Source organism: Osmia lignaria, chromosome 6 (assembly GCF_051020975.1).
Source record: "Osmia lignaria lignaria isolate PbOS001 chromosome 6, iyOsmLign1, whole genome shotgun sequence".
In the NCBI taxonomy this organism is placed as follows: Eukaryota; Metazoa; Arthropoda; class Insecta; order Hymenoptera; family Megachilidae; genus Osmia; species Osmia lignaria.
This window is the reverse complement of record NC_135037.1, coordinates 4064769-4090832: the sequence shown is the minus strand read 5'-3', so window position 1 is coordinate 4090832 and position 26064 is coordinate 4064769. Positions and strand designations below refer to the sequence as shown.

The window sequence follows — 26064 nt, the reverse complement described above, 5'->3', positions numbered from 1 at the left end:
TATGAAATTTGCTATATTTGAGGTTTGCTGTATTTAATATTTGCTGTACTTAGTATTCCCTGTATTTAATATTTCCCATATTTGAAATCTCCTGAAATCTAAATGGATCAAAAATAATCACCGTCTCTCTCCATGGTTCGTCACCTTAAGAATTAAAACCCAGCGTGTATCCCATCAGACAGCTTCCGTTAGATGCGCACTGTTCAAGTTCTAATCATAATCTCAGCGAGGAGCTTAGCGGTACGTATTTGAATCGCGATAAAGACGATAAAACCAACCGTCGGATGAGCGTAATTTAATCAGGCTTTAAAGATGGGGGGACGCAACGTTTTCTCGCCCGAAGACGAGAAGCTTTACGCGCGAATACGAAACGCGGCAAAGTTGCAAACGCAGCGAGCAACATGAAAGAGGAATCAACAGACAGGCGAAAGAAATAAAGGGAACGAAGAATATGGGTCGGGTGAATATTCACGGAGAAAAGGGACGAGTTAGAAAAATGGTAAGCAAAGGAGGTGGCGGCTGAAAGCGGATGAAACGGCGAAGACGAAAAGGAAAAATGGTCGCGAAAGGCGGATGAATAAGAAAAAAAAAAAAGAAACTTACGACAGGGTAATGAAGAAGATGAAACTATGGCCCGCGGTGTTAAAAGGACGAAAAGGTAACGGGTGCATAAATATTCATGGCCGAGTTGCATAGGGGGCATGCAAAGGCGAAGAAACGCGAGCGAAGAAGCCAAGGATAGGAGCAGACGGAGTCGACGAAATTGAAACCGGAGCAAGGGAGCAAATAGAGGGTAATGGTGGTGAAAATGACGCGAGAGAGCTCGAGTATTGAAATGATTAATATAAAATGTGGATAAAATTTGCGAGAAATATACGCAACACGGTCTGAATGAAAATGGAAAGATCCTGAGGCGATGGAAAATCGTATCCAGCGGCATAATTATAATTGTCCATTAGAGGGTGTCAGAAACATTTTTTTTTTTTTTTCATATCCTAGCATCACGATAATAGGTATGAAATCTAATTTTTTTCATGATTGTTTATTTCCTATAATGTCGTTTAAAATTTTCAAAAATATTCCAGTGTTTTCATTTCTTAATAAGAAGTCAAATGAACCTCCCTACCCCCTCTAATTGCGCTAATGTGGTGGTCACTGTTAATTGATTATAACTTTAGATTTCAAGCAATTAAAAGAACAAAAAAAAATAATAAATATTAAATTATAGAAATAGTATTTCTAAAGGGCACATTGAAATATTAAATTAAAAAATTAATCAATTAAATACACTAAACAAGTATTAATAAAAAATATGAAATCATTACCCTTCTGTGTATTAAATAAAGAATAATTAAACATGAGTATAATTTGTTAAACATAAAAACCTGTCACTTGTAAAATTAGAAATATATATAATAATGTCTAATTATCCTTGAAGTGTTATTATTTTTAAACTATAAAAATCTGTATACGGTGATAAAAAGAGAATAGAATAAAACGTAATTTTGAATAAAATAATCCCATACATTTCTCCAACGGTCCATTTCGCGACTATAGTGTTAAATTGTTGTACGTTTATTTGCATAAGGATAAGTTACGTGTGTTATTATCAAATATGATTCATAGACTCGCGATTATGTATAAACAGATGCATCGTATGCAGATAGAGGCGCCGTAGAAGCCTTTGGAAGTTTTCGCCTTTCGCGTTTCGTATTCACACAAGACAGAAAAAAAAAAACACAAAAAAATATGCAGTGTCGAACATGGTAAATGGTTCATTGTTCGCGACGAGAGACAATGACGTGTGGGTCTTTCGAATCCCTTTGCTGACGAAATTCGTCGCTTAACAATGGAGTAAAAAGAGACAAAGTTAAAAACACACACGCTTCGAGACACCATTGTCAACAAATTTTCTTTTTTCCAAATAATTTTCATTCTACGTCATACCATTTGCAATATAGTTTAGTGGCGCAACCATAATTGGTTGGCCTTATAAATACCTTGTTAGTTATCGTGATTATGCTAAGTCTAATTTTCTCTATTATTGTTTTGTGAAATTTTTGAAAATATTCCAAAAAAAGTTTTTAATTTCTTAATTGACCCTTTTTACCCCTTCTGGTTACGCTACTGATAGTGGCGTAACTAGGTAGGGACCAAGGTAGGCCCAGCCCCCCCAAAATGTGAATAAGCTCCCTCACTATTTAAAAATTTTAGCATGGAAAAATTTCAAGATTCCAAATTACCAAAACTTCGGAATTTCAAAATTGTAAAACACCAATTTCAAAATTGTTTAATTTCTAAGGGACCTCACCCACTCTAAAATAAAACCCTAGTTACACCACTAACTGCTGATACTAATTTAATCCATTTGTGATTAAATTGAAAATAACTCGAAAAGGCTATGTTAGGCATCTATATCTTTAATAATTTCATGTTTCTAATTAAAAATGTCTATCTTCACTGCCATCATTAAAATATCAAAGAAAAAACCGAAACGCTCGAAACAAGTGGACAAATTATAGATAATGGCCGAAACAATGATACACAACGACTGTTCAAATAATGCTGATAGGACAGTGTCAAGAGATTGATATCGGTCGGATAGCGACAAAAAATAAATGTCAAATACCGGGGGTACATACAAGAGACGCAATATACTGACGATCCAGTACCTTAGCGAAAGTGCAAGGTTAAATCAAATAATATCGTTCTCCTATACCAAATACTAGTCGCAATTGCGCGTCGTTTGTGCGACATGGTTTCTTTATGGCAAAGATGTCAGTGCCACGTAGCGTAACGAAGGTCGTTTGTCAACATAAAATACTCGGTCTAATATTTTTTTTCGCGCCTCGTTTGTTGCTAATCAACGACAATGAATACAATTTACATCGTAAATCTGATTCGTATATTCTAATTGACAATGTCTTCTTTCATTGATAAAAAAATGTTAATTCTTATATGATTCTCTATGACAATACAAATTTAATACACGCATAAATATCCATAGTCGAAAAATAAAATAAAGTTAACCTACCTTTATACAGCACAGCTTTGAAATCCAATGACACTCGAAGCAGCTCCGAAAATTCCTGTCATCCACCATTCACGATGTCAATGGCTGATCACAACGCGAGGAAGATCACGCTTGGACGCAATTAACACCCGTTGCTCCGTAAGAAACCTTCTTTAAGTAAACAGAGCTGGATTTAATCCCTCGGTCGCGCGAAATACGAAACAAACCCGAGTATAAAAGAACTCATTCGTCCCCTTGTTTATGCGTCTCTCGAGTGACGGTCACGCGGTTCTCTCGAAGAGATCTCGAACATAAACACTTGACGTCAACTTCGCAGTACAACTGTTGACAGTCACGAGTCACATCGAACGGGATCGAAACACTGTCCCAGTGGAATTGAACGGTCACGGGTCGCCGTTGTTTTTCAACGACGAAAGAAAAGGCACGGGCGATGCGGTCGGAATGGAAAGGCACGAAACGCACGAGGCACAGAACAGAGTCAGTCACGGCTCGCCCCGTCAGCGTACACTGCAAGCCGAACCGAACCGCCACGCGACTCCGAACTCGAAAGCGGAGCCGCGCAAGATGGTCGACGCCGAACCGGCTCTTTCATTGGCTGCCCGCTGTGAGCAGGTATATGCGCGGACCGACTGTTATCGGCGACGAAACGAGACCCGCTGCTGGGGCACCCTGGGACATTACTGATAACAACTCGTGCGGGCGCTATCCTCATCACTGTAAGACAATTTAGAACAGTAGGACTTTTGAAGGACTTTTTAATGATTTCGTGTATTATCGAGTACTGTTTTCGACACGTTTAAAATTTTCGTCATTGAGGGTTTCCAAGGATTATAAGGTGATTTGGAATGTGATTAGGATATTTAATGAATACTCCGTTTTTGATATATTGAAAATTTGCACCCCTCCAAAATTCAAAAATTCCAGAATTCCAGTTCTAAAATTTCTAAACTTCTAAGGGCCTTGGTCCACCCTAGAATAAAATCCTAGTTACGCCAATGGCTACGCGGTCAAATTGAAAATAATCCGAACACGTTAAGTTAGGTTAGGTGGGTTTAATTTTTTTCTTTTAATTATTCAACAGTTAAACAATTGACAATCATATTGTTAAATTTGAAAATTTATTAATCATCCACATCTTTCAAGGATTATTAGAGACATTTTCAAGGCGTTTTCGAGGATATTGGGATAATTTCATGTACCATTATCTTTTATACACTGAGAATTGGGAAAGATTTAAATATCATGATGCTGAAATACATTGCTCGTTACAGATCATTCGCAATCAATTAGCATTTTACAGAATGATTGATAACATTATTACTCGAACAGGTACAAGTGTGCTACTTTGATAAACAGCTTTCGAAACTAGAGTGGATAACGTATATAAACTGGATCCTGTAATTGAATACCAGTCACGTTTTCAGTCGAGTCCCATTTTGGTTTGGAACAATAAAAATCAGCTTTTTAGATAACAGAAGACGAGAGTTCAAATTAATTTCCATTTATTGAAAATAAAACTGAAACCAATTACAGAATTACTTGGCCAATTTATCTGATAGTCACTAAACTACTCTTCAGAATCGCAATCAGTTTTATTGCAATATCTTTGCTTATTAGATTAACCGAGCAACTTCGTCTTCATTATGAAACATGTGAAATTAACATGTGACTGACAACTAAATGTTACGAAAAAAATAAAACCGGTCTAACAACGCGATTATGTTCTATCACGATAAAAAATCATTTATACATATTTCGAATACCTATGTAACGTTTCCTGTTTCTCGGTTATGTCAATCAAAGGAGTTCAATTAAAATTCATTCTGTCGTCGAATCGAAGCCAGCAAATCAACAGATTGAAAATTACATTATCACTGTGACAGGGAGGGACAGGGGGCAATTAACCATCACGCGAATGAAGGTATCCCTACGACAGTCGACCCTGCAAGGAATGCGACTAATTGCAAATATCCGGCAGGTTATGTTCTACGCGAAATGGACATACAGAGGTTCGAACGTAGTCCAACTGAATCTCGTTTCCGATTCTTTTTGCTTCTCTTCGTTTACGCCTTTTCAGAGAGCCCTGTCGCATACGTATCGCATCTGCAAGGTCGTCGTGTCCCTTCCTTTCCCTTCCGTCCTATTGCGATGCCATACACACGATTATGCAAATTTCCTTAGCCAAATGAGCGAACGAGGAAATGCCTATGGACGCGTGTTTCTAATACGATATTATGTACAACTTTGTATTTCAGGGTTGAGTATTTTTTACGTCGATGGAAGAACGAATCGAAGGTTTCTATAGTCTTATATTATTTCTTAGAAAAATATATCGAATTATTAAAGATTTAAAGGTTAAAAAATTTCAAAGTTGTATGTATAGTTCCACGATTTCGACGTTCCGTAATTCCAACGTTCCTAAGTTCTAGCATTCCTAGGTTCCAAAGTTCAAAAATTCCATAGTTTAAAAATTCTAAAGTTTCAAATTTCCGAAGTTCTAATAGTTCTAATAGTTCTAACAGGAAAGTTCTAAACTTTTAACAATGTTAAAAAATGTTAAAATTCAATAAAAGCGACATCTATCGCTTCGCGAAATGAGCGCGAATTAACAAATAGGGTAGCCATTGACGGATGGCCGTATTGGGCAGACATGTGTTCAAATTGCAAGCAAATATTCTAATCACATTTCTATGTATATAGTTATAAAAAATAAAAACGTAAGAACAATAATAATGGTAATAATAAAATTATTTAGATTACCAAGAAGAAATCTAGTAATTTTCCGGAAACAAACATGTAATTTCCAACATTCATAAAAAATTATACGCAAGAGTAACGAGTCGCGCGTACCATCATAAAACCTACGTTTCAAATAAAACACAGCCTTACACTCGACAAAATAATAATTCAATAACAACCGACAAAGGGTAACTAGTGAGAAACTTAGGTACTGTCTGTTGCCACGTCCGACGAGGATACGAATAATTTTTCCCTGTAATGCGAGAGAAATTCTTCGTTGCATTCGTTAGCGCACGTTTTCCGCGAGAGTTATGCGAGGATCATTAAACAGATCGTAAAAAAGACCAAGAGCAAAGGATATGCGAGTTTAAGAATGGCTTTACGCGCACGCTACATACCATGATTTGTAAATACAAGCGCACATCCTGCGTTCATACTAGCCCGTGTATTCCACGCCCGTCTAGCCTGTACTCGAATGGACATAACCTGGAGGCTGTAAATACATCACTTGTTATCGATAAATGCCGCCAACAAGTATGCTCCCTATGTAACCATTGCAACAGCTTCCAAAGTATAAGATATGAAACCTAATTCATATGTCCGTTCTAATTGATCGAGACATCGAATCAAGGTGTACGAGTTCACCAACGCAAGTAATTAATCGTAGTTCCTGTAGATGTTTTGGAACGGAAATTGAACCGCTAATGCCTGCCCCTGATTCGATTCATTATATCGTTCAATATTTTTACTCGAATTTACCACACGATCCGAGAATCTTGCGTTACCTGAATTAACAGTAACATACGAAGTAGTAATTTCATATGGACGATATTTTTATTTCTTGTTCTCAATTAGTGTTACACAGAAACACGATTGAATTTCCTGGTAAAACAGCTAGATTCTCCTCCAGTGCCAACAGCTAACCTAACTTAACCAGGACATAAATTGCTGCCTACGTCTATTCACCACGGATTTGATTTCGAGTAACTGATTGTCATTTTCGACACGCCTTCAGCCAGAATTGGCAAGCTCGATTCACGATGCCGTAATTTGAGGAAAGAAGGTCAGAGAACCATCGATACATTTAACCACGAAGGAGGATCGACACAAGGAGCTGACCACGGCATTGTGGTAAATCGACGGATGAGCTAAAGCCAGACAATAGAACCCCGGTATTTATTGCACTTACAGGCACGATATTTCAGGACACGACAGAATTTGATGTATAAAGAAATGAAACACTAAAAAATATTTCGTTGTGGAATTCTTTAAGTGCATTCGTTGACCCCTCTTGCCCCTATGCCGTCCCGCGAGACTTCTTGTGAGCGGTGAACAGTACCAACTACAGAAATTCCTTTGAATCAAACTACACACGCCTAAATACAGGGTTAAGTTACGATCTACACGCAACCGGAACACGAGTGTTTCGTCGAACAATGCTTTCGATAAAAAAAAGCATAACAATGAAAAACAATAATAACGGACGGTGCGTGCAATATACATTCACGCGAAGGAAGCTTTGGTCATTATTACCATGGCTCGATTTTAATGAAGTTTCCATTTCGAAAAATCAAAGTATCCTATCTCTCAAATAGTCCATTATCCTATTTGTTATAAAAAGAAATTAAGATAAGATATTTGATCAATGATTTTAATGGAATTTACTATACATAATTTTTACTGGATACTATAGAATTTTGTCTCGTATCATCGACTGAAGACACACGTGTCCACTTTCGCCTTTTCGATGGTCAAGAACGCGTTTCTGTAATTTGTCTGCCACCATTGAAGAAACAGTTCCTTTATGTGATCCGACGACAAAGGCCGGTCCATACAATGGTACACGCGACGTGAAAGCAGTGTGAAAACGGATTGAATAAGTATGGGTGTGTTACGTGCGTATGTTAAGGAGTGATTTTATACATATGGTGTACTCCAAAAAAAATAACCCTCGTCCTTCTTTAGCAAATTGCAACTTTTTTCGCTCTAACGCAGAAAATTTAACTTTTAGTGTATCGATGAGATAAACGTTTGCACGCTCGTTTGCGCACTCAATTGTAACACAATTATAATTTAAATATAGAAGTCAAATCCTTAATGAATTGAAATATTGCAGACACATCTCGTCTGGTTACGCAATTAATTATGCACATTTTGAAATGAAACAGATGAGAAAATTTGTTTGTGGTTATTCGATTTTGTTTATTTCAAAATTTAAATAGAAATTGAGATCCTGAAGTTTCGTATGAAACTTAAACGAGTGTATGTTAGAAAAGAGAATATGGAACCAACTACCTAATTTACACAAATCTAATATACATATGCGTAGTATAAGCTGACGATATTTAACGTAGTACCGTTATGGACAGAAATTATCATTCCATAAGCCTATAAATATTATCGAGGTGATGCTCCAAACTGGTTTCAAAGGTATTCAGTATGGGACACAAAACATGGCCGTGGTCCAACACAGCAGCATGGTTAACCGGTTTTCTGTGATTATAGGCAACTGGGTGTACAATCAATGGACATAGTGTACTTACATATTAAGTACAATATTGTTAAAAGAACATTTTTTATAAATAGTTTATTCTGTCTTAATTTAATAGAAACAAGTCATTACACATCATTCTATCCCCATTTACTGCCATTTTTATGTTTTTATTTTTTAAATATTGTACGTACAATACAACTATATAAGTTGTACACGTGTTGGATTTTTCACGATTGCAGCGTTGGGTGGCTAACGGAAGAATCACGAAACTTTTGCTCTTCATTAGTGACAATAGGTACTATGAGACTCCACATGTCTATTTTTAACGGCACCGATAAAAGGTATTTGCCATGCAAATGTGTTTCATATTTTTGTACTAAAATAAAATAGATGGCACTCGTTTCCAAGATCACGGGAATTTCCGGACGTGTGCGTAAGTAAATACTTGTGTGTATGGCTATGTTATAATATTATTATTACATATTATAGTAATTAAATTAGTGTAATTTTCAAGTGATACGTTTTTACTATGTCACATTTTCAATATAATTAATATTTTGTATATTGACATGAAAGGTAATTATATATATTAATCTTCAGTGAAAAGTTAACCTAAATATCATTTGCAGTGTTATCAAAATATTATAGTGAATTTGAAAACAACATTTGGAATGTAAGTATTTCATTTTGCACCATAATGAAAGTAGAAGAAGTATTCTAATGATATGAAGTAATGATAAGAGGTATTTTAAATATTTCAATAAGTAATTATTAGATTGAAGACTAGTAATGTTTTGTAGTCTTTTTATTATCATTACTCTTTATGTTTACCATCATTTAGTATATTTTTCAACTAATATTGTTTCAGTGTAAACAATGTAACAAAAACAGTATTGTATTATTTTTTTTAATTAAATAAAATTTATATGTTATTAAACAATGTAACTAACAATTAATGTATTAATACATTTCCTGGATTATTATAATATTGATATATATAGTTACCTTTATCCGTTCCATTACCTTTTAGCATGGCATGTATTTTTTCATAAATCAAAGCATATTAAAATTTCTTGACACTAATAACAAAAAGATAGAAAAAGCATCTTATCACTCTGTCTCGAAGTAAGAGTCATATGCTACTTCAAATTATTAGTGTGATCTTTTTAACTACTTCAATTACCAGTTAAAATAATTACAATTTAATACTAAGGATTTTGAGAAAATTGTTATTCCTGAAATTTGTTTTTTTTATTATAAATTTATAGTATTGCATTTATAGGTGCATGTTTTAACATAACTTTATGTAATTACTTATTTAAGCCTTAAGTAGTTTAATATTCAGTTATTTTAAATGTATATAAACCAACAGATACATTTATAACTACAGGATAAATTTATTTTGATAGAATTTCTATAACATTTTAACAAATTAAAAAAATATTTTGTTCTAAGGACTTTTTGTCAACACTTATAAAACGAATAGTTTTGTATAAGGAAAATATACTGTTGTATGTCAAAAAATATAACTCTGTATACAATAGTATTATAAGTATAATGATATTTTTAGGAATGTATGAACCACTATGAAACTATTTTATATCAAGCTTAAAAAACGATAATGATTTGAGATATCAATCTCTTAATAATTATATAGTTGTACAAAACTAAACAAAAATATTGGTTTTCTCTTTGTAAAATAATTTGCGTGCTAATTGCGTATCATTAGCATAACAATAATAATTTGTAAATGTTACAAATATCAATATACTTTAACATTTGTACAAATATGATTATGGTAAAATTTAAAGAAATGATAATGTAAAGATATAAAAATTTTATACAAGATAGTTCGTAACATGCACATAAATTTAACAACAAATTCAATCTAAAGAATAACGTTTGTCCTATCTGAATTTAGTTATTTAATATTTTTCTATGAGTGTTATTTATTTTAAAACTATTGTAACAAGGTTTTTGCATATTTATGTATATTATTATAAACAAATTGGACTAATGATAATTCGGAAATTATCATGAAGTATTATTTATAAATATTTGGATGGATTATTGAGCTTGATAAGTTAACTCACAAAGTATAAAACAGCTATAATTCAAATTTTAGCTGTTAGCAATGTTAGGACAAACGTTTGGTGACTTATTTTCATCATATTTGTGCTAATTATTTGTTTTGTACAATTCCTACATAAATACTTCACCTAATCACCGGATGTTTATGATCATTTTACAGTAGTAGGATAGAATCCAAAATTAGCTCTCAATTGTTCCAGAAAGACAAAAGTAAAAATGGTATGTGGAGCCAATCTGATAAATGCAGGTACATACCCCTAAAATTAAACATTGAATTGGTTTTTTTTAACATTATATTTTTGCAGTACATATAAAGCTTAAACGAAAGTATAAAACTTACCTTAAAGAAAGCTAATGGCCCAAGTTTAGCAGTATATAAAAATAGATCCATTAAGCTCTATAAAATAAAATATAATGTTTAATTAAAAATATTTCAACATATTTGAGTTTCATTATTAAAATTACCTTAAATTCTCCAGGTTTAGCATTCATTGCTCGTGTCTTTAAAACATCTAATGGTTGTGTAAGAGTTGTAGCTACCGCACCCTTACATTAAAAATACTATGTAAATAAAGCATTAATTTATACAACACATAGGGTAAGTTATTTAACACATAACATAACTCAATTCTGTTTTAAAAAGATACTTTAGATACATTCTTTTATTAAAATGTTTAAAATGTTGTTCAAGTCAAAGTAATATTTACTATTTAATTAAGCATTTCATTAATCTATTAATAACTTTTTTTTGCTGGTGCATGTTATTCTAAAGTGTGAGAAATATAAAAAATTTATTACTGTGTTGCGATTATCTAAAACTACTGCTACATTTGTTATGTAATATCCCATATCTCAAATGTTTGTGATATGAATAAGATAAATTAATCTCTACATGTCAGAAGATTATGGGATTGTCATTTATTGCATACTGAGAAAGATATACTTATTTTTAAATATGTGATAAATACTTATATTCTGCTAAATGAGGTTATCGTGTTTTATGTATGCCATTAATAGAAAAGAAGAAAATAGATTAAAATAAATTAAAAACGAAAAACAAAACATTGAAAGTCAACAAATTGACATTATAGATCATTGAAAAATATAGAAGTTTGTTTCTCTTACAACACTGCCCTCCAGAAAATCCAAAAATTCAAACCCAAACTTATTTAGTAAATTACATTTAAATAACTTACTCTTCATACTAGCTATCTATGTGCTATCTAAATATACTTACTGCAGCTACACTTGATATTACATGAGTTACAGGATTATCTTGAAAATAACCACTTTCTATCAATGTAATTTTAACTTGATCATAAAAGCTTAGTTGTCCAATAGTCATTAATGCTGCTCTTAATGTCGCTGTAGAACATCCACTAAATAACTGACCTACACCTTCTTGTCGAACTACACATACTATTCCATCCAAAGCATGCTTATAACTACAATAATTAATATACAATAGAAATAAAACTAGATAAACATAGAAAATTATATACTTACTTCCTTCTAAGTTCAGGTGAAAGTTTTATATCATTCTGCATGCGTACATTAATCATATCTGCTGGTGTTCCAAGAACTCCGCCAACTGCACCAGAAAATCCCGCTAGTAATAATTTTTCATAAAATAATAATGGATGTCCAGGTGTCTCAAAAGTTTGTTTACCCACCTATGTGTGTATAATTCATTGAAAGTATATAATAAAATTGTATATCGCATATAATATAATTAAATTTACTTCATATGCTCCAAATCTTGTTGTAGAGTACGTAAGTTGGCGAAGTAATGAAGCACTAAGGCCATTATATAAAGCTAAGATTCCTTGATTTTGTACTATAGAAGTTGTTAATCGTACTATAGATATTTTACCTTCTTGTTGCGTTTGTAAATGAACCTGTAATGTGAGTATATATATTTTTCTTAACTGTAATAATCCACTTTTTACATCATTTTATTATTTTAAGAGGAAAACATTGGAAAGTTAAAATTTATATTGCATAAGATAAAAGATTTAATAATTAAATTACCTTCAACAAGTCTAAGGGATGGGTTATACAAGCAGCACCTGCAGAAGCAAGTCCACCAAAATACCAGTGTGATAACTTTTTTGTCTTATCTTCCATATTTTCTATATTTCATTAACCTTCATAAAGCAAGCAGTTGTTATTTTTCTGAGAATATATTTATTAGACTTAAATTAATGTACTTACCTTTTCTTTTTATATATTTACATAGTAAATATATTACAGGAAAATGATAATTACCATTATAAATTTTTTAACAACATAACAGAAACTGTAAATAAGCAAAAAAATAATATTTATATTATAAATGAAAATTAGAATCTGAAAGTTAAACATTTTATTTAATGCAGTAAACAAAACATTTATAAATTAATATAAATACGCACTCGTCCGTATATATACGTTATTGGCATGATTTTATTAAATTTGAAGACTTTTATGTTAGTGATTTTTACATACAATTTTTAATTTATGTTATGTATATACACTTTCACAAAAATATAAATCTGTTTTACATTTCAATTTATCATAAACAGTTCAAATTATTTAACAGTAGTTCTACTTTATATACTTACACGTATATGTACGTTCAATCGTGACTCGTTATAAATTAATTCTGTCAATAGCATGTATGTAGATCATAAATATTGTTTTTGCGTGCGTATAAGTACAAAGTTCTATAGAATATATTATACTGATTATAGTAAATTGTTTATTAAATAAAAGTGTATTGATACAATGAAAAGTATAATACATGTAAATCATTTAATATGAATTTGAACAAAAATAACCGTAAAACGATAAACGTAGACTATTAATGAATAAAGAGTATATAGATATGTCATAAAGTATAGATAAATAAAAAAGTACAATTACAGACATATTAAAAACAGAACTTACACTGCTCCATGCTGTGAGCGATAGTTCTAATTCATACTTGGTTGCAAGGATCTCTAAACTTTTAGTGATGTAACATTACAAATCAGTCAACAGCTGGAAAGTCAGTAAACGCGCATGCATCAGCTGACAGCCACGTGTTATACCACTTCCTTTCAAGGCTGCTACTCCTTATCGACATAGGTATTTATATACATATAAATGTGGTTTAGTTTATTTTATACGTTTCCAATGCAAATTAACGATTATTACTGGCTAAATTTTCGAAAACCTATCAAACCGGATTTGACAGAAATTTTGTAGATAGCTGTTTACATAAAAAACAATATTTGGGGGAAGGATTTATGGCGATTATTGTTATCCTTCAGTTTTTGTTTATGCTATATAATTATTGGATATTCAAAATTTTTATTGAAAATAATTAAAACGTCGAAAAAGCGTGTTTTTAAAAACGATATTTTAATGGTCAATAATGAACTTTTACGAAACTTTAACCCAGGGACATCCAAGGCTGCACCGGGTTTCCCCCTCCGTGTTTATTCTCTTCATATAGATTGTGTTCATTGAGCTACATACTAATCAAACTGAAATGCAAATGAATGTAAATAGCAGGTGTTAGAGCCGGATGATTCGTTGGGAAGATATAAATGTTAAGTGGCATTGCTATCCACGCAAAAAGTAGATTTCATCTAAATAGGTTATATAGTATAGAAATCAACGAATATGAACAAGAAACCAAATGCATTAAAATTATTACTCATGTTTATTGCTTCGAAAATCCTGCGGTTTACATAGTATGTAAAAATTCAAATTTAAGGCACGGGGAATCCCTATTATTGAAAACAGCTATGATGTCAGTTTCGGTTCTCAAAACATTTATAAGAACCGAAATAATCTTAAAATAATTATGAACGAAAAAGGTTCTGGCTTATTTATATCGTTATCTGTTCCGGTTATACAGAAACGATATTTCTAGATTATAAATCGTAGAACACGTATGTTCAAATTAATAGAGAATTTATTTGCTATGTATATAAAATATAAAATATTTTTACCGCTCATAAAATATATTTCAACCTGATTACAATGTATATGAATATGTGTATACCGCAGTTCACCAGAGTCCATAACTGCAAAAAGACCAGTTTTCGTTCTTCGCGCTTCTCCAGTGCGCATCTTCGCCCTGATTGGCGATACTTCCAAACGAAGTGGAAAACGATTAGCAGAGAGCTCGCTGCGTTCCCCCACCATCTTCCAACCTGCGCGGCGCAGTTATGGACTTTGGTGAACTGCGGTATATATGTATACACATTTTTTATATTTCTTTTATAAATCAGTATATCATATCTGTATATGTTTTTAATATACAGGGTGTTCAATGCAAATGGGGCAATGTGTAACTTTAAAACGATAAATGATAGGAAAGAATGTCATCGAGAAAAATGAAATAGCGTCAAAGTATCATGCGTGTGTGTCGACACCGGAAATGGAGACATTTAAAAGATTTTAAAAGAGGTATTTCATTTTTTTTAACAGGATTGTGTATTTTGTTGTACATCAATCAAAGCGTTTTTTAATTTTCTACATAAAAATATTAAGGTATTTGGGTTCAAATGATATCTTAGGGAGAGACAAGGAGAGCCTAGTGGTCTCTCCTTAAGGTATTTTTTACATTAATCAGTTTTCGAGTCAATTATCTTAATATATTTTTGTGGAGAATAAAAAAGCGCTTAGAAAAAAAAAATGAAATCTTTAAAATATGTCCACTTCCAGTACCGATTTTTTTCTGTCTTTTACCGTTTTAAAGCTAGAGCTTGTCCCAATTGCATGAGACATCCTGTATTTTAAGAAAAAGGTATCAGATAGTATAGTGCTAAAAGATCTTATTTTCTTTTCTAAAATAATTTATGTATTTGAGATTGTTTTGTATCGTAAAAATAAATCGTTAGTATAAAAAGCGACTAAATAATAATATACATGTAATCAAAAAATTTAAATTCTTAGATACTCTTTAAATATACTTAATTTAACTATGAAATTTTTATATCCAAATAAAAGACCAATAAAGGATGTTAAATATGATGAAAGCTACAGGAAATACAATTCTACTGCGTCTATCGATCCACTGAGCAATCTCTTGCGGCGTCATTGTTGTAAAATTATGTAAATGGGCAAGGGTTGCTCTTCGCGGGAATGGTTTTGGTAGCGGTGTACTGCTAATAGTCGCAATACTTTTTCTTGAACATTCTTGGTCTTTGTCCTCCTCAATTTTTACAGATGGAATATTGAGATTACTTGGAAAACTCTATGGAAGAATATATTTTATGAAAAGTACTTAGAATTCACTTAATTTAATCCTGTTAGATATACTTGTTATTAAATATTAACTTACATGTACGGTGAGATAATTTTGACTTGAATAATCTTGGTCACTAATAGTTGTGTTTTCAAGCGATGACCAAGAACGAGATCTTTCTAGTCCTGTAGTATTTTTCTGAAATTGTTTCCGTGCTAGTTTTGGCGTTAATGTTGATTTTAATATGTATTTACTATTAACTTTTTTTAATGGCACATTTTTCCTATATGAATGTAATCACGAGATTGATAATTATATTAACAAATGTAATGCCACTGCAATCATATTTATAAACTAAAATATACATACTTTCGTCGATAAATTGTATTAACAAAGGCAAATTCTACCATTGCTGCAAACAAAAATATAGTACAACCTAGAAACCATATTTCACTGGCTTTTATGTAAGAAACTTTTGGTAAGGAATTTTCGACTTTTGATGCAAGAGTCATAAACGTCAAAATAGTGTTTGTTCCTAATACATAGAATGCTTAATTAGTTCTTGATATTATAATACTAATATACATTATATCCACATTATTAAAATATTTTACCTAATACTATTCGTGGCGGACTTGCATCCATATGCAACCAGAAAGAAACCCAAGAAATCACCACGATTAATATAGATGGTATGTAATAGTCCATCATAAAGAATCCCATTTCACGTGCTAATTTAAACGTTATAGTAAGAGAACTGAAATTTCCAGCTACAAATATAAAAGATATTAATTAAAATAGTTAAAACATTATGTAGTACGTAAAATAAGATGTATACCAAAATGACCATAATGTTGTTGCGATGTAGTATAAAATGTTTCTGTCATATTAACCCATTTGTCCACAAGCTTGTATTCAGTTAAATGTAATTCATCTGCAAGTACAATTGGCTCGTCATCCCAATACAATACCATGTCAAGCACATTGTGTGTCCCTGTAGGTAAAAATTCCATTCATTCCAAGGAGCATAGTAGAATAAAATAGCTGACATTGTAGTAATACGACAACAATGACATCCTACAGCTTTCAAAAATAAGTGGACATTCTTGTACATCAAATGGAAACTTCTCCAAACGAAGCCCACAGTTAAGAGTTGCTTGCAACCTAAAATAAATGTATGTACTGTTTATATCGCATAAATGAGTTACTAATACAATTACTATATTAAAACTTACAATTAGTATTTCTATAGTTAAACAAGTTTATGTAAGATTCGATAACAAATATTGCTCATTTGTAATCTTTTCAGAATTAATTTTTGGTCTAAAATTAATAGTTTTAATGTAATTTTGGTATACATTTATTATTGATAGTTATTGAAATTTTTGTCTTAGTAAATAAAATTGAGAATAGTAATTAGAATAGAAATTAAATAATAATGAGAATAGTAAACCTATAAATAATATAAAAAAATAGCATGTTTTTAGGACATTTATGGTATGATTAAATATTTACTTAACATTTGTAAATTTAGTTTAATTTGTAATTACATACCTAGTATTTAATATAACCATGCCAGCTGGACTTATAGAAATAAGTATGTCTTTAACACCATTTCCCATTATAGCTGAACTGGGTTCATTGGAAACATATACATTAGGCGTCCAAATTAAGTCATGTGCAAATTGTCCGCCGTGTATCTGACTTAAGTTTGGAACAATATGTGAAAATTTTAACCTTTTATCCAAATACCTAAATTGTAACATCATGTGCACATCAAACTGCTGCAAAATCATTATTGAGTATGTGTATAATAGATATAAAAATAATTACTATGTTCGAAACTGTATGTACACTTATAAAGCATAATATAATTATAACATAAACTACCAGGGTTTTGACCATATTTGATTTAATTGTATAAATGTAAGCACTGGTGTACACATTAATTGGATCAGTGGTATTGACTTCTCCTGGAGGTCTCACCATTTTGTCATAACGACACTCATCAGTTAATAGTTGTAGGAGCTCAGTTTGTGTCATAGAAATGCTATTATTTAACATTGGGCAACTTCCCAATCTACAAAAAATACAAGTAATTTTACATAGAAATAACTTTATTCCCAGCACTTAGTTATTCAATGAACGCATTGAAGGTTTATGAGTAAATTTCAACATTTTTTAACAATAAACAGTAATTAGAGAAAATTAATATATAACAGTATAAATGCAGTACAAAAAGATAATGTTGTTTTGTAAGAAAGTCCTTGAATTAAAATTCTACACATTACTAAGTGCATAGCAAGAATGGTTTATTGTTGCTTTGTACTGATGCAGATGACAATACAATGCATGTGACTGTACATTAGAAAAGAAGTTCTTCTCATTAGAATTTCAAATCGTAAAAAAAAGATAAAGCTTACAAGTAATAAATAATTGTTTCATACGAAAATATTAGAAGTGTGAACTACATATGAAGTATATCAATACTTTTAATATGTTTCTTTAATCTATAAAATGAGTCATAAAGGAGTAAAAGTAAACTCACACCTTTTTAAATTTATGCAACTTTAGACATATTTTTTCACCTAAATGAATTTTTAATATATTTAACATTCAGTTACTTATAATGTATTAAAATTAATAGAAACCTTTCGAAAATTAAATTAGATTCAATAATAAAAATGTACTTATAAGTTTAAGGTATAACAAACGAAAAGTCATTTAAACAAAGATTTGAGTGATTTAAGTGTTTTATTAGAAAACATATTAAACTTTTATTTTAAAGTTAAAACAATGCAACATCGGTACCGCAATCAGAGTTTTAATACCAATTTCAACATTAACATCTTATCTACCTACATACATGAAGACATTAATTTATAGCATCAAACATTCAACTGTTTATATAAGTTATCAATATTTTTGATTATATCTGCACACCATTACTGAATAAAATTCTTCTTACTTTCCTTCCTAATAAATTGAATGGCAAATTTATACTGTTAATGGGAATAGCTCTAGCATTTTAAAAGGTGTAGTTATTTATTGTCACTTAAATGTTTTCCAGTGTAATATGAAGCTAAAACTAATAGTTTTTCTAACTAAAAAAATATTTAAAACATGTTACAATTTTATTTAAACAACAAAAGACAATATTCACCTTTCACTTGAAAGTTAATATTTACATAAATGTTTTGAAAGCTATTGACTTTTATATGAAATGTCTTCAGTTAGAAAAACAATAATATTTATACATGAATATTTTGTACAATAACTTATTAGTATTATAATGAATTGATATGGCTATAATAATCATATTAGCTTTACTTGATAATATTATAATTTTATAGTCTGTTCTGTTATATATTATGCATTGTGTTTATACGTGTGATTGTGTATTATAATTTATAAATTGATGTATAAGACTCTAATTAATTAGAACTGGTTTCCAGTAATTTTACTTTTCTATCATATGAAATGAATATAAGATATTTTACCTTCATTTTTAGGACTCAATATTTAAAAGAATACATACTATTAAATTTAAATAAAATATATTTTAGAGTCACAATAATTACTGTAATAATTTCATAATGAAAATATAACTTACATAGTTGATGTATTTAAATGTAATATTTGTAAGAAATAGAAAAACAACACAAGAGAATGAATTCTTCTTTTTGAAACCATTTTAAGTTCCCTTATAACTGAACTCCTTCACTAATAAAGTTGAACTGATTCTTTCTTAGATACACAAGTATGCTGTTGAGTAAATTTGCTGGAAACCAAATATTACCCAACCATTCCTCCCACTCAGAATATTCTTTTTACAAAGCGAATACATATTCAAGTACCATATGACATTAGGACAATACAATATACTGCTTCTATTGTATATACATATATAGGGTGAATGAAAAGCATACAGGGCCATTCGATACCAAATTGATCACTTTTTGAAATCAATGACAAGGATTTTAATTCATATAAAATATGATACAATAAACATGAAATTAGGAGAAAGGTTTAAGTCATCATTTTGTTGGTTTTGAATACGTTTAAAAAGTATGAACCTTTTAATTTTGCAATTTTCACTTGGTTCCTCGAGTTTATTTTCCTTTCTTTTTATTTGAAAAATTGATTTTGTAGTAATAAAATTTTTATTTTATTACTTTTTCCTGGAAGGTGAGATTATGTTTTACAAAAATACGATGATATTCATTGAAATTTTATTTATAAAACAAGTCTTTTAAGATGATCACTTTATAATTACTGTCGTAATTAGCTATTAAAGAACCGGCGTTTCCGCGCGCTCTACTATTATATAGGGTGTCTCATACAATTGGGCCAAGCTATGCTCTAAAATGGTATAAGATAGAAAAAATTAAATGGTGTCAAATGGAGCATCACTTGCTTCACGTATCGGTTCCGGAAGTAGAGACATTCTAAAGATTTCAAGGTCAGCTTCACTTTTTCAAATGGAACTATGTATTCTTCTATACATCAATCGAAGCGCTTTTTAATTCTTTACAAAAAAATATTAAGGCACTTAGGTCGAAAATTGAATAATTTAAGAGATATTTTAGGGAGGGACCACTAGTCCCTTAAATATCACATTACTTATATTTTTATATTGTGAACAACTATAATACAATTATGAAATTCTTTAAGATTTTTATCATTATTTTACTGTAATTATATCATACACATTTTTTATAGAAAATAGTTTTTATGTAATTATACAAATAAGTGATTTACAGAAAGAAGAATAAAAGAAATTCTAAAATAGTAAATAAATTATAATGAAATTCTAAAAGATAATTTTAATACCGAACCTATGATAAACGGGGTGGTTTTTTGCAATTGAACACGGTAGAATATCTCTTTTTAGACTATTAATATATTTTTTTCTTTTCCATAGAACTTGATCAAAAGACGTGTGTGTGTATGAATCAGAGTGTGAAAGACAAGAATTAATGTAAGAATGTTCTAATTACATCAATGGCATCTGGTAAAAAATATTTACATATCCCTGAAAAAATAAATCACGTGCTGAAAATTGGTGAAAATGAGGTGAGTTAGGACGTCATGTTAAATATCTGCATAGAGCTGTGCGTAACAACTGAATGGTCTGGTATGTACAGTAGTGTTGCGTTATAATATTCGCAGAAATATAGCGCGGGCAATTAATCTAATCGATCTGTAAACAACATGTGTTTTCCTACGCCGAAAGAGCGGCGGTATCCAGTGATAATGTTGCAAACAGCGTCGTGCGTGGATTGCACCTACAATCTACAATAGAACCTCAATGTTTTCCGACTAAATTTCCTGGTTAAAAATGGCTCTTGCTATAATGAATTATGAAGAAAGCGTTGGGAAAGCGTGTGTGACATTAATTTTGCATAATTTCTTGCCCAGACCCTGGATCCCCGGAGTAATAAAAGCCTCATCAAGGGTCACCCTATCTAGTATTTCTATTTCTATTGTGCTTGTTTTAAATTAAGTAGTATTTATATTAGACATATTAAAACAAGCATTACACAATTTAAAATTTGAAGTTTACTCCTTTTTCCAGAATCTTAAATGGTAATCTTTTTAAACAAAAATTTAAACATCTTAAAGAATTTCATATAATTTATTAATCGATGGAAAAAATGATTAAAAAGAATATGTTTAAATAATATACAATGTATCAAATTGATTACTTATATACATATTTCACTTCATTTCTATAGATGCAATATGCGGTTTCATACGATTTAAGATATACGTAATCAAATGAAGATTCTGGAGCAATTTTGTCATTCGTACGTAATGCCGTTCGGTATACGGTATCACGGATTCTAAAGTGGAACTTAATTTTGTTTTAAATTCTAAGTGTTCCATTTCCATTATTAACGTATTTATGACTACCTATTAAATACAAATTTGATGTAAGTAAAATTACGAATAAAGCTTTCACACAATGAATCACACGAAACACGTAATTATATTTCAGCACTTACCTGAGCTATTTGGCAATTTTTACTGTTGGCATTCCACGTCACAGCACACTTCAGTAATTCTTCTTTGTAAATAGGTTTCAATTCACGAATCGTTTGTTCAAGTTGAGAAGCATCTTGCTTTAAAATATCTAACACAAATTGAATTTTATATAATTATACAGAAAATAACTCCAATTAATAGTATATTAATAAAAAGTAAATGAAACGTACTTTCTACAATTTTTAGGACTTTGAAAGGACGATCCAATTTTAAAGCTAAGTTTAAAGCAGACGTCAATTTACTTGCTTTAAGTAAATTTGCTAATTTTTGTTCTTCCAATGCAAGTTGCTCAATTTCCATTGCTTTCTTCATTCTCCTTTCATCGGTTACATCTTTCCAAATAACTAATAATGAATCGCTTCCACCACTAATTACATGTTTCTCATCTTTAGTAACTGCAATTTAAATATTAGAAAATGAAGGTATTAGTTAAACAAATTAATGTTAAATTAATAATTAAAGATAGTAAAATAGTATCTACCGGCAAGTGCCCATACACGACTTTCATGTTGTTCCAGAGTACATATACACTCTGATGTTTTAATGTTCCAAAGTTTTAGCAGACCATCCCCGCTTGCTGTAATTAATTGCATTCCACGGCTCAAAAATTCTGCTTTTAATACGGACGATTCATGACCTTCGAGTGTCTATTGCATAAAAAGGATTATGAGCAACGATATATTGTTGATACATTTAAATCGTAATTTTTAAAAAATTACTTTTAAACAGTGAAGTTCTGTCAATGACCAAAGTTTCACTGTACAATCTGCTGATGTTGTTAAAAGTACTTGGTCTATGGGCGAAAATCGAACACACCATACACCTCTCTTATGTCCACGAAATACTCCAAGCAACTGCAAATTATCTGCTGACCACAGCTACAATATTTAATATAAATATCTTTATATTTATAATATGGTAAATTTAATAATATTGGTATTCAACATGTTAATGAATAAAAGTATTTGTAAACGTTTTAAATTTTGATCTATCTTACTTTAGCTGTTTTATCTTGTGATCCAGTAGCAATTAATTTATCATTTGGCGATATGGTTACACAATTAATGTCTTTTTCATGAGCCAATGCTGTATGAATTACATTTAAAATGTACGTGTCTATAACAATGTAACATAAAACAATATTAATAATGATTAATATAATGAGCAATAAATAATATATAATTTAAGTAAAAATTCCGTTTACCCTTTTGCTCAGTATTTTCCGATAAATTCCATAATTTAAGACAAGAATCTTGACTGACTGAAGCAAAGAATTTAGACGATGTTTGAGAAATAGCAACAGAACCAATTGGAGCAGTATGCCGAACAGAAGATGCAACACAAGATACTTTTGTTGTTTCTTTATCCATACACCATACGCGAATGCTATTATCCTGTAAATTGTGAAATGCTATTAACGATTTGATAAATTTATTACGTTATATTAAAATATATTTGATTATGAAAATACCTTTGCTGATGATATAAGTAGATTGACATTAGCAGATGTTACAGCAAGAGATAAAACAATATCTGTATGCCCACATAATAGTTCACAATCCATAGTTGATACATTATATAATTTTATATCACAACTATTGGTAGCAACTGCTATGTGACTTCCATTATTTCCGAAATATACAATATCCAAAATTTCATCGCTGTAACCTATTAACTACGACAATTTAATATTATTACAAATACTTGCCTCCATAAAAATTGATCATACTATAAATAAAAATTAACTTTACCTGTTTTACATGCGCAAATGTTTCGAATGAATGAATAATTATGTTGTGGTCTACGGTAATTACAGCAAAACTGTTGCTACTTTCGTTATAAAGCAAATGTATAATTGCAAAGTTCCCTTCTTCTTTTGCTGCTGACACAATAGAATTTTTCTGGGTATATACTTCTTTACCACTTCTCATTTCCCAAATTTTGACAATACCTAAAGAAAGATTTAAGTTTTATAATACTTTTCTGTAATGTGTAACTATATACTATTTTATAAATTTGCAATATTTCAATATTACGTGATTTCTATAATGCTATAAATAAGTTAATTGAAGTTTCATAATTGAACCTTTTTCTCCTGCACCAGCAACATAAACACCACTTTCATCCTTATTACATAAAACCGCCGACTGTGCATTTTTAGGAATGATAAATGTATCTTCTATTTCCTCATAAACTGGTAAAATACGTATTGATGATCCAGAAGAAATATCCCATAGAATTAATACTTTATCTCTTCCTGAACTGTATAAAAGACACCCTATTATATATATAAGTACCTAATTTGATATTAAAAGCTACCAAATAATTTTAATACATTACCTAACTAGATAATCCTCATCTTTAAGAAAAGATAAAGATGTAACTTTACTAAAGTGTCCAGAGAGGGTAATTTTTTCTATACCAGATTTAATGTTCCATCCATGAATTTTAGCATCATCGCCAGCAGCAAAGATAAGGTCTTTTTCAGTATTTGGATGGAAAATTAACACACTGAAATTAGAATAAACAAATATATAATATGATAAAAAAGTTTCTTTATGTAAAGAAAAATATTCTTATAGCATACTGGTATTGATACCATTCAAATTCTATAAAACATATTTTTTGTACCACTATTCTTAAATGAACCACTCTGTACATTGTATAAGGAGGCATTCTGGTAATCTGAGTCTAACAAACTCAATTTTTTTTGCACTTTTCAAAGGCATTTAGTTATTAGAAGATACTGTGAAAAATTGGGAGTATTATTTTCTTTATTGCGGTATTTACAGATCTCTGAATTGAACTCGTAGCAACGTACTGCGTGAGCCGCTCAGCTCGGCTCCGTGGCTTAAAGATACAGTCTATGTAAAGTACATACCTAACAACTCCTTGTACTCCTCTCAGGTTGTGAATGCAAGCGTAATGCTCCAAGTCCCATAATCTCACAGCACCATCACTACCTCCAGAAGCTATTAAATTCTTTTCGCTCAAGTGTGCAATGCAAGCTACTGGACCTTTGTGAATAGACTTCCATAATTTCATTAATTTATTATCTGAAAAGAAATATTTAATTAAATGATGATTTCCACTATGCAACTATAATCATAATGATCTCTTCTGATTTTTATGTAATTACAAGGAGTAATGCAATTAGGATGCCTATTTTCACTTTGGTGTTCAACATGTTAAATAAACATTACCTTTCCAATTCCATAATTTGAATAGACCACTTTTGTGGTGTGTAATAATATTCAAATCATTATCACTTGCTGTGAACGTATTAATCGTATCTTCCTCTTCAACATCATTTCTTTCTCCCAAATAATAAAGTACTATGCCTTTGTTCACTGATACTATAGAAACTACACCATTCTTCTGACAAAATATATGTTGACCATCTTTGCTCCACTATAATTATTTATTTAATGAAAAAAATGAAGAACATATTTAACAATTTTAATTAACATACCTGAACATTTCCTCCTGTATAAAATGCACCATGCTTGGATTCAACTTCAAATCTATAATTATAATATATAAATATCAGATGAGGAAATCATGCTTCTGTTAGTAAAAATTTAAATTTCATTGCTTACGAATATATGTACTTATCAAATCAATATTGAATTAAGTACTTATATATTTAATAAATGCATACATTACTGAAGTAACTTTTTTACTATAATATACATAAAAAATGAGGTACTCGTTTATAAAATACTTATATGTATTAACAGATTTCACAAGTTATTAGTTAATTAAACGAACTTAATAATACATTATTCTATTAGTTATGAAAAGTTCCTTACGCCTCTTTTAAAATAACGTTACTCATTTCTGAAAAATTATACTGCTGATATTAATTTTTATAAATATTTGAAAATTAAATCTCTTCCATTTGATTTCGTGTTTATTTTGTTAAAAACCAACATTACAAAATAGAACAAACTTTAAATTACGGTGTAATAAAACAAACGTGCACGTGCATGTAATCATAGAATATAATGCAGGCTAAGATATGTAATCCTTAATTTTTGTCTGGCGGCATACAAAGATATTTCAAGCAGAGACGTTGTACATTGGAAAGGTCGTAAATTTCTTTATCCATGACTCTGGTCAGGCGCCAGATCTCACCCTTGTCCACAGAACACATAATTTCTGCTTTTCATTTGATAGAAATTCGCTACGTTGCCGTTAGTTGATAGCATGCGATAATTAAAGTGGCGCTTAAATCAGTTTCTGTTCGGTCTAATTTTCGATGAAACGTTGACTGTTTTACCGACGCGGAATTCGAAGTTTGGCCTCCATGCTAGCTTCAATTACTTTGGAAAATAAATCATTTTAGAAAAACAATAAATTAATTAAAGAATCGAAGAGTATTTGTAACAGTTATTATTGATGCAATGCTTAAATTGGTTTTAATACACACATTTT

The 26064-nt window shown here is 30.8% G+C and overlaps 3 protein-coding genes across 5 annotated transcripts in view; all 3 read right to left on the bottom strand.

The window, feature by feature from the left end:
* The window catches only part of ec (ubiquitin specific peptidase echinus), an 80291-nt gene extending 76741 nt beyond the window's left edge, over positions 1-3550 (bottom strand). For both annotated transcript variants that reach the window (XM_034317850.2, XM_034317854.2), the window contains exon 1: positions 3035-3550. The gene's annotated coding sequence lies outside the window, so the exon portion shown is untranslated. The remainder of the gene's footprint in view (positions 1-3034) is intronic.
* Positions 3551-10139: 6589 nt separating this feature from the next.
* Positions 10140-13651, bottom strand: Dic1 (Dicarboxylate carrier 1). Of its 2 annotated transcripts, none has more exons than XM_034317908.2 (9): positions 13287-13651; positions 12573-12657; positions 12390-12505; positions 12101-12256; positions 11865-12031; positions 11596-11803; positions 10824-10904; positions 10699-10755; positions 10140-10615 (listed from the first exon to the last, which is right to left on the bottom strand). In XM_034317908.2, exons 3-9 carry the CDS (start codon positions 12483-12485, stop codon positions 10508-10510), a joined length of 873 nt encoding a protein of 290 aa, XP_034173799.2. In that variant the 5' UTR covers positions 12486-12505; positions 12573-12657; positions 13287-13651; the 3' UTR covers positions 10140-10507. The 2 variants fall into 2 exon arrangements, with proteins under 2 accessions (XP_034173799.2, XP_076544886.1); XM_076688771.1 differs by lacking the exon at positions 13287-13651 and adding an exon at positions 12962-12994.
* A 1366-nt stretch (positions 13652-15017) lies between these two features.
* On the bottom strand, positions 15018-25922 carry LOC117601297 (transducin beta-like protein 3). The gene is made up of 21 exons (XM_034317909.2): positions 25440-25922; positions 25100-25151; positions 24831-25038; positions 24509-24683; positions 23968-24138; positions 23714-23889; positions 23379-23578; positions 23099-23302; positions 22832-23021; positions 22625-22743; positions 22347-22505; positions 22109-22274; positions 21798-22022; positions 21588-21715; positions 17134-17363; positions 16661-16743; positions 16418-16573; positions 16194-16349; positions 15949-16114; positions 15676-15862; positions 15018-15588 (listed from the first exon to the last, which is right to left on the bottom strand). Exons 1-21 carry the CDS (start codon positions 25463-25465, stop codon positions 15325-15327), a joined length of 3441 nt encoding a protein of 1146 aa, XP_034173800.2. The 5' UTR covers positions 25466-25922; the 3' UTR covers positions 15018-15324.
* Between the last annotated feature and the right edge of the window lie 142 nt (positions 25923-26064).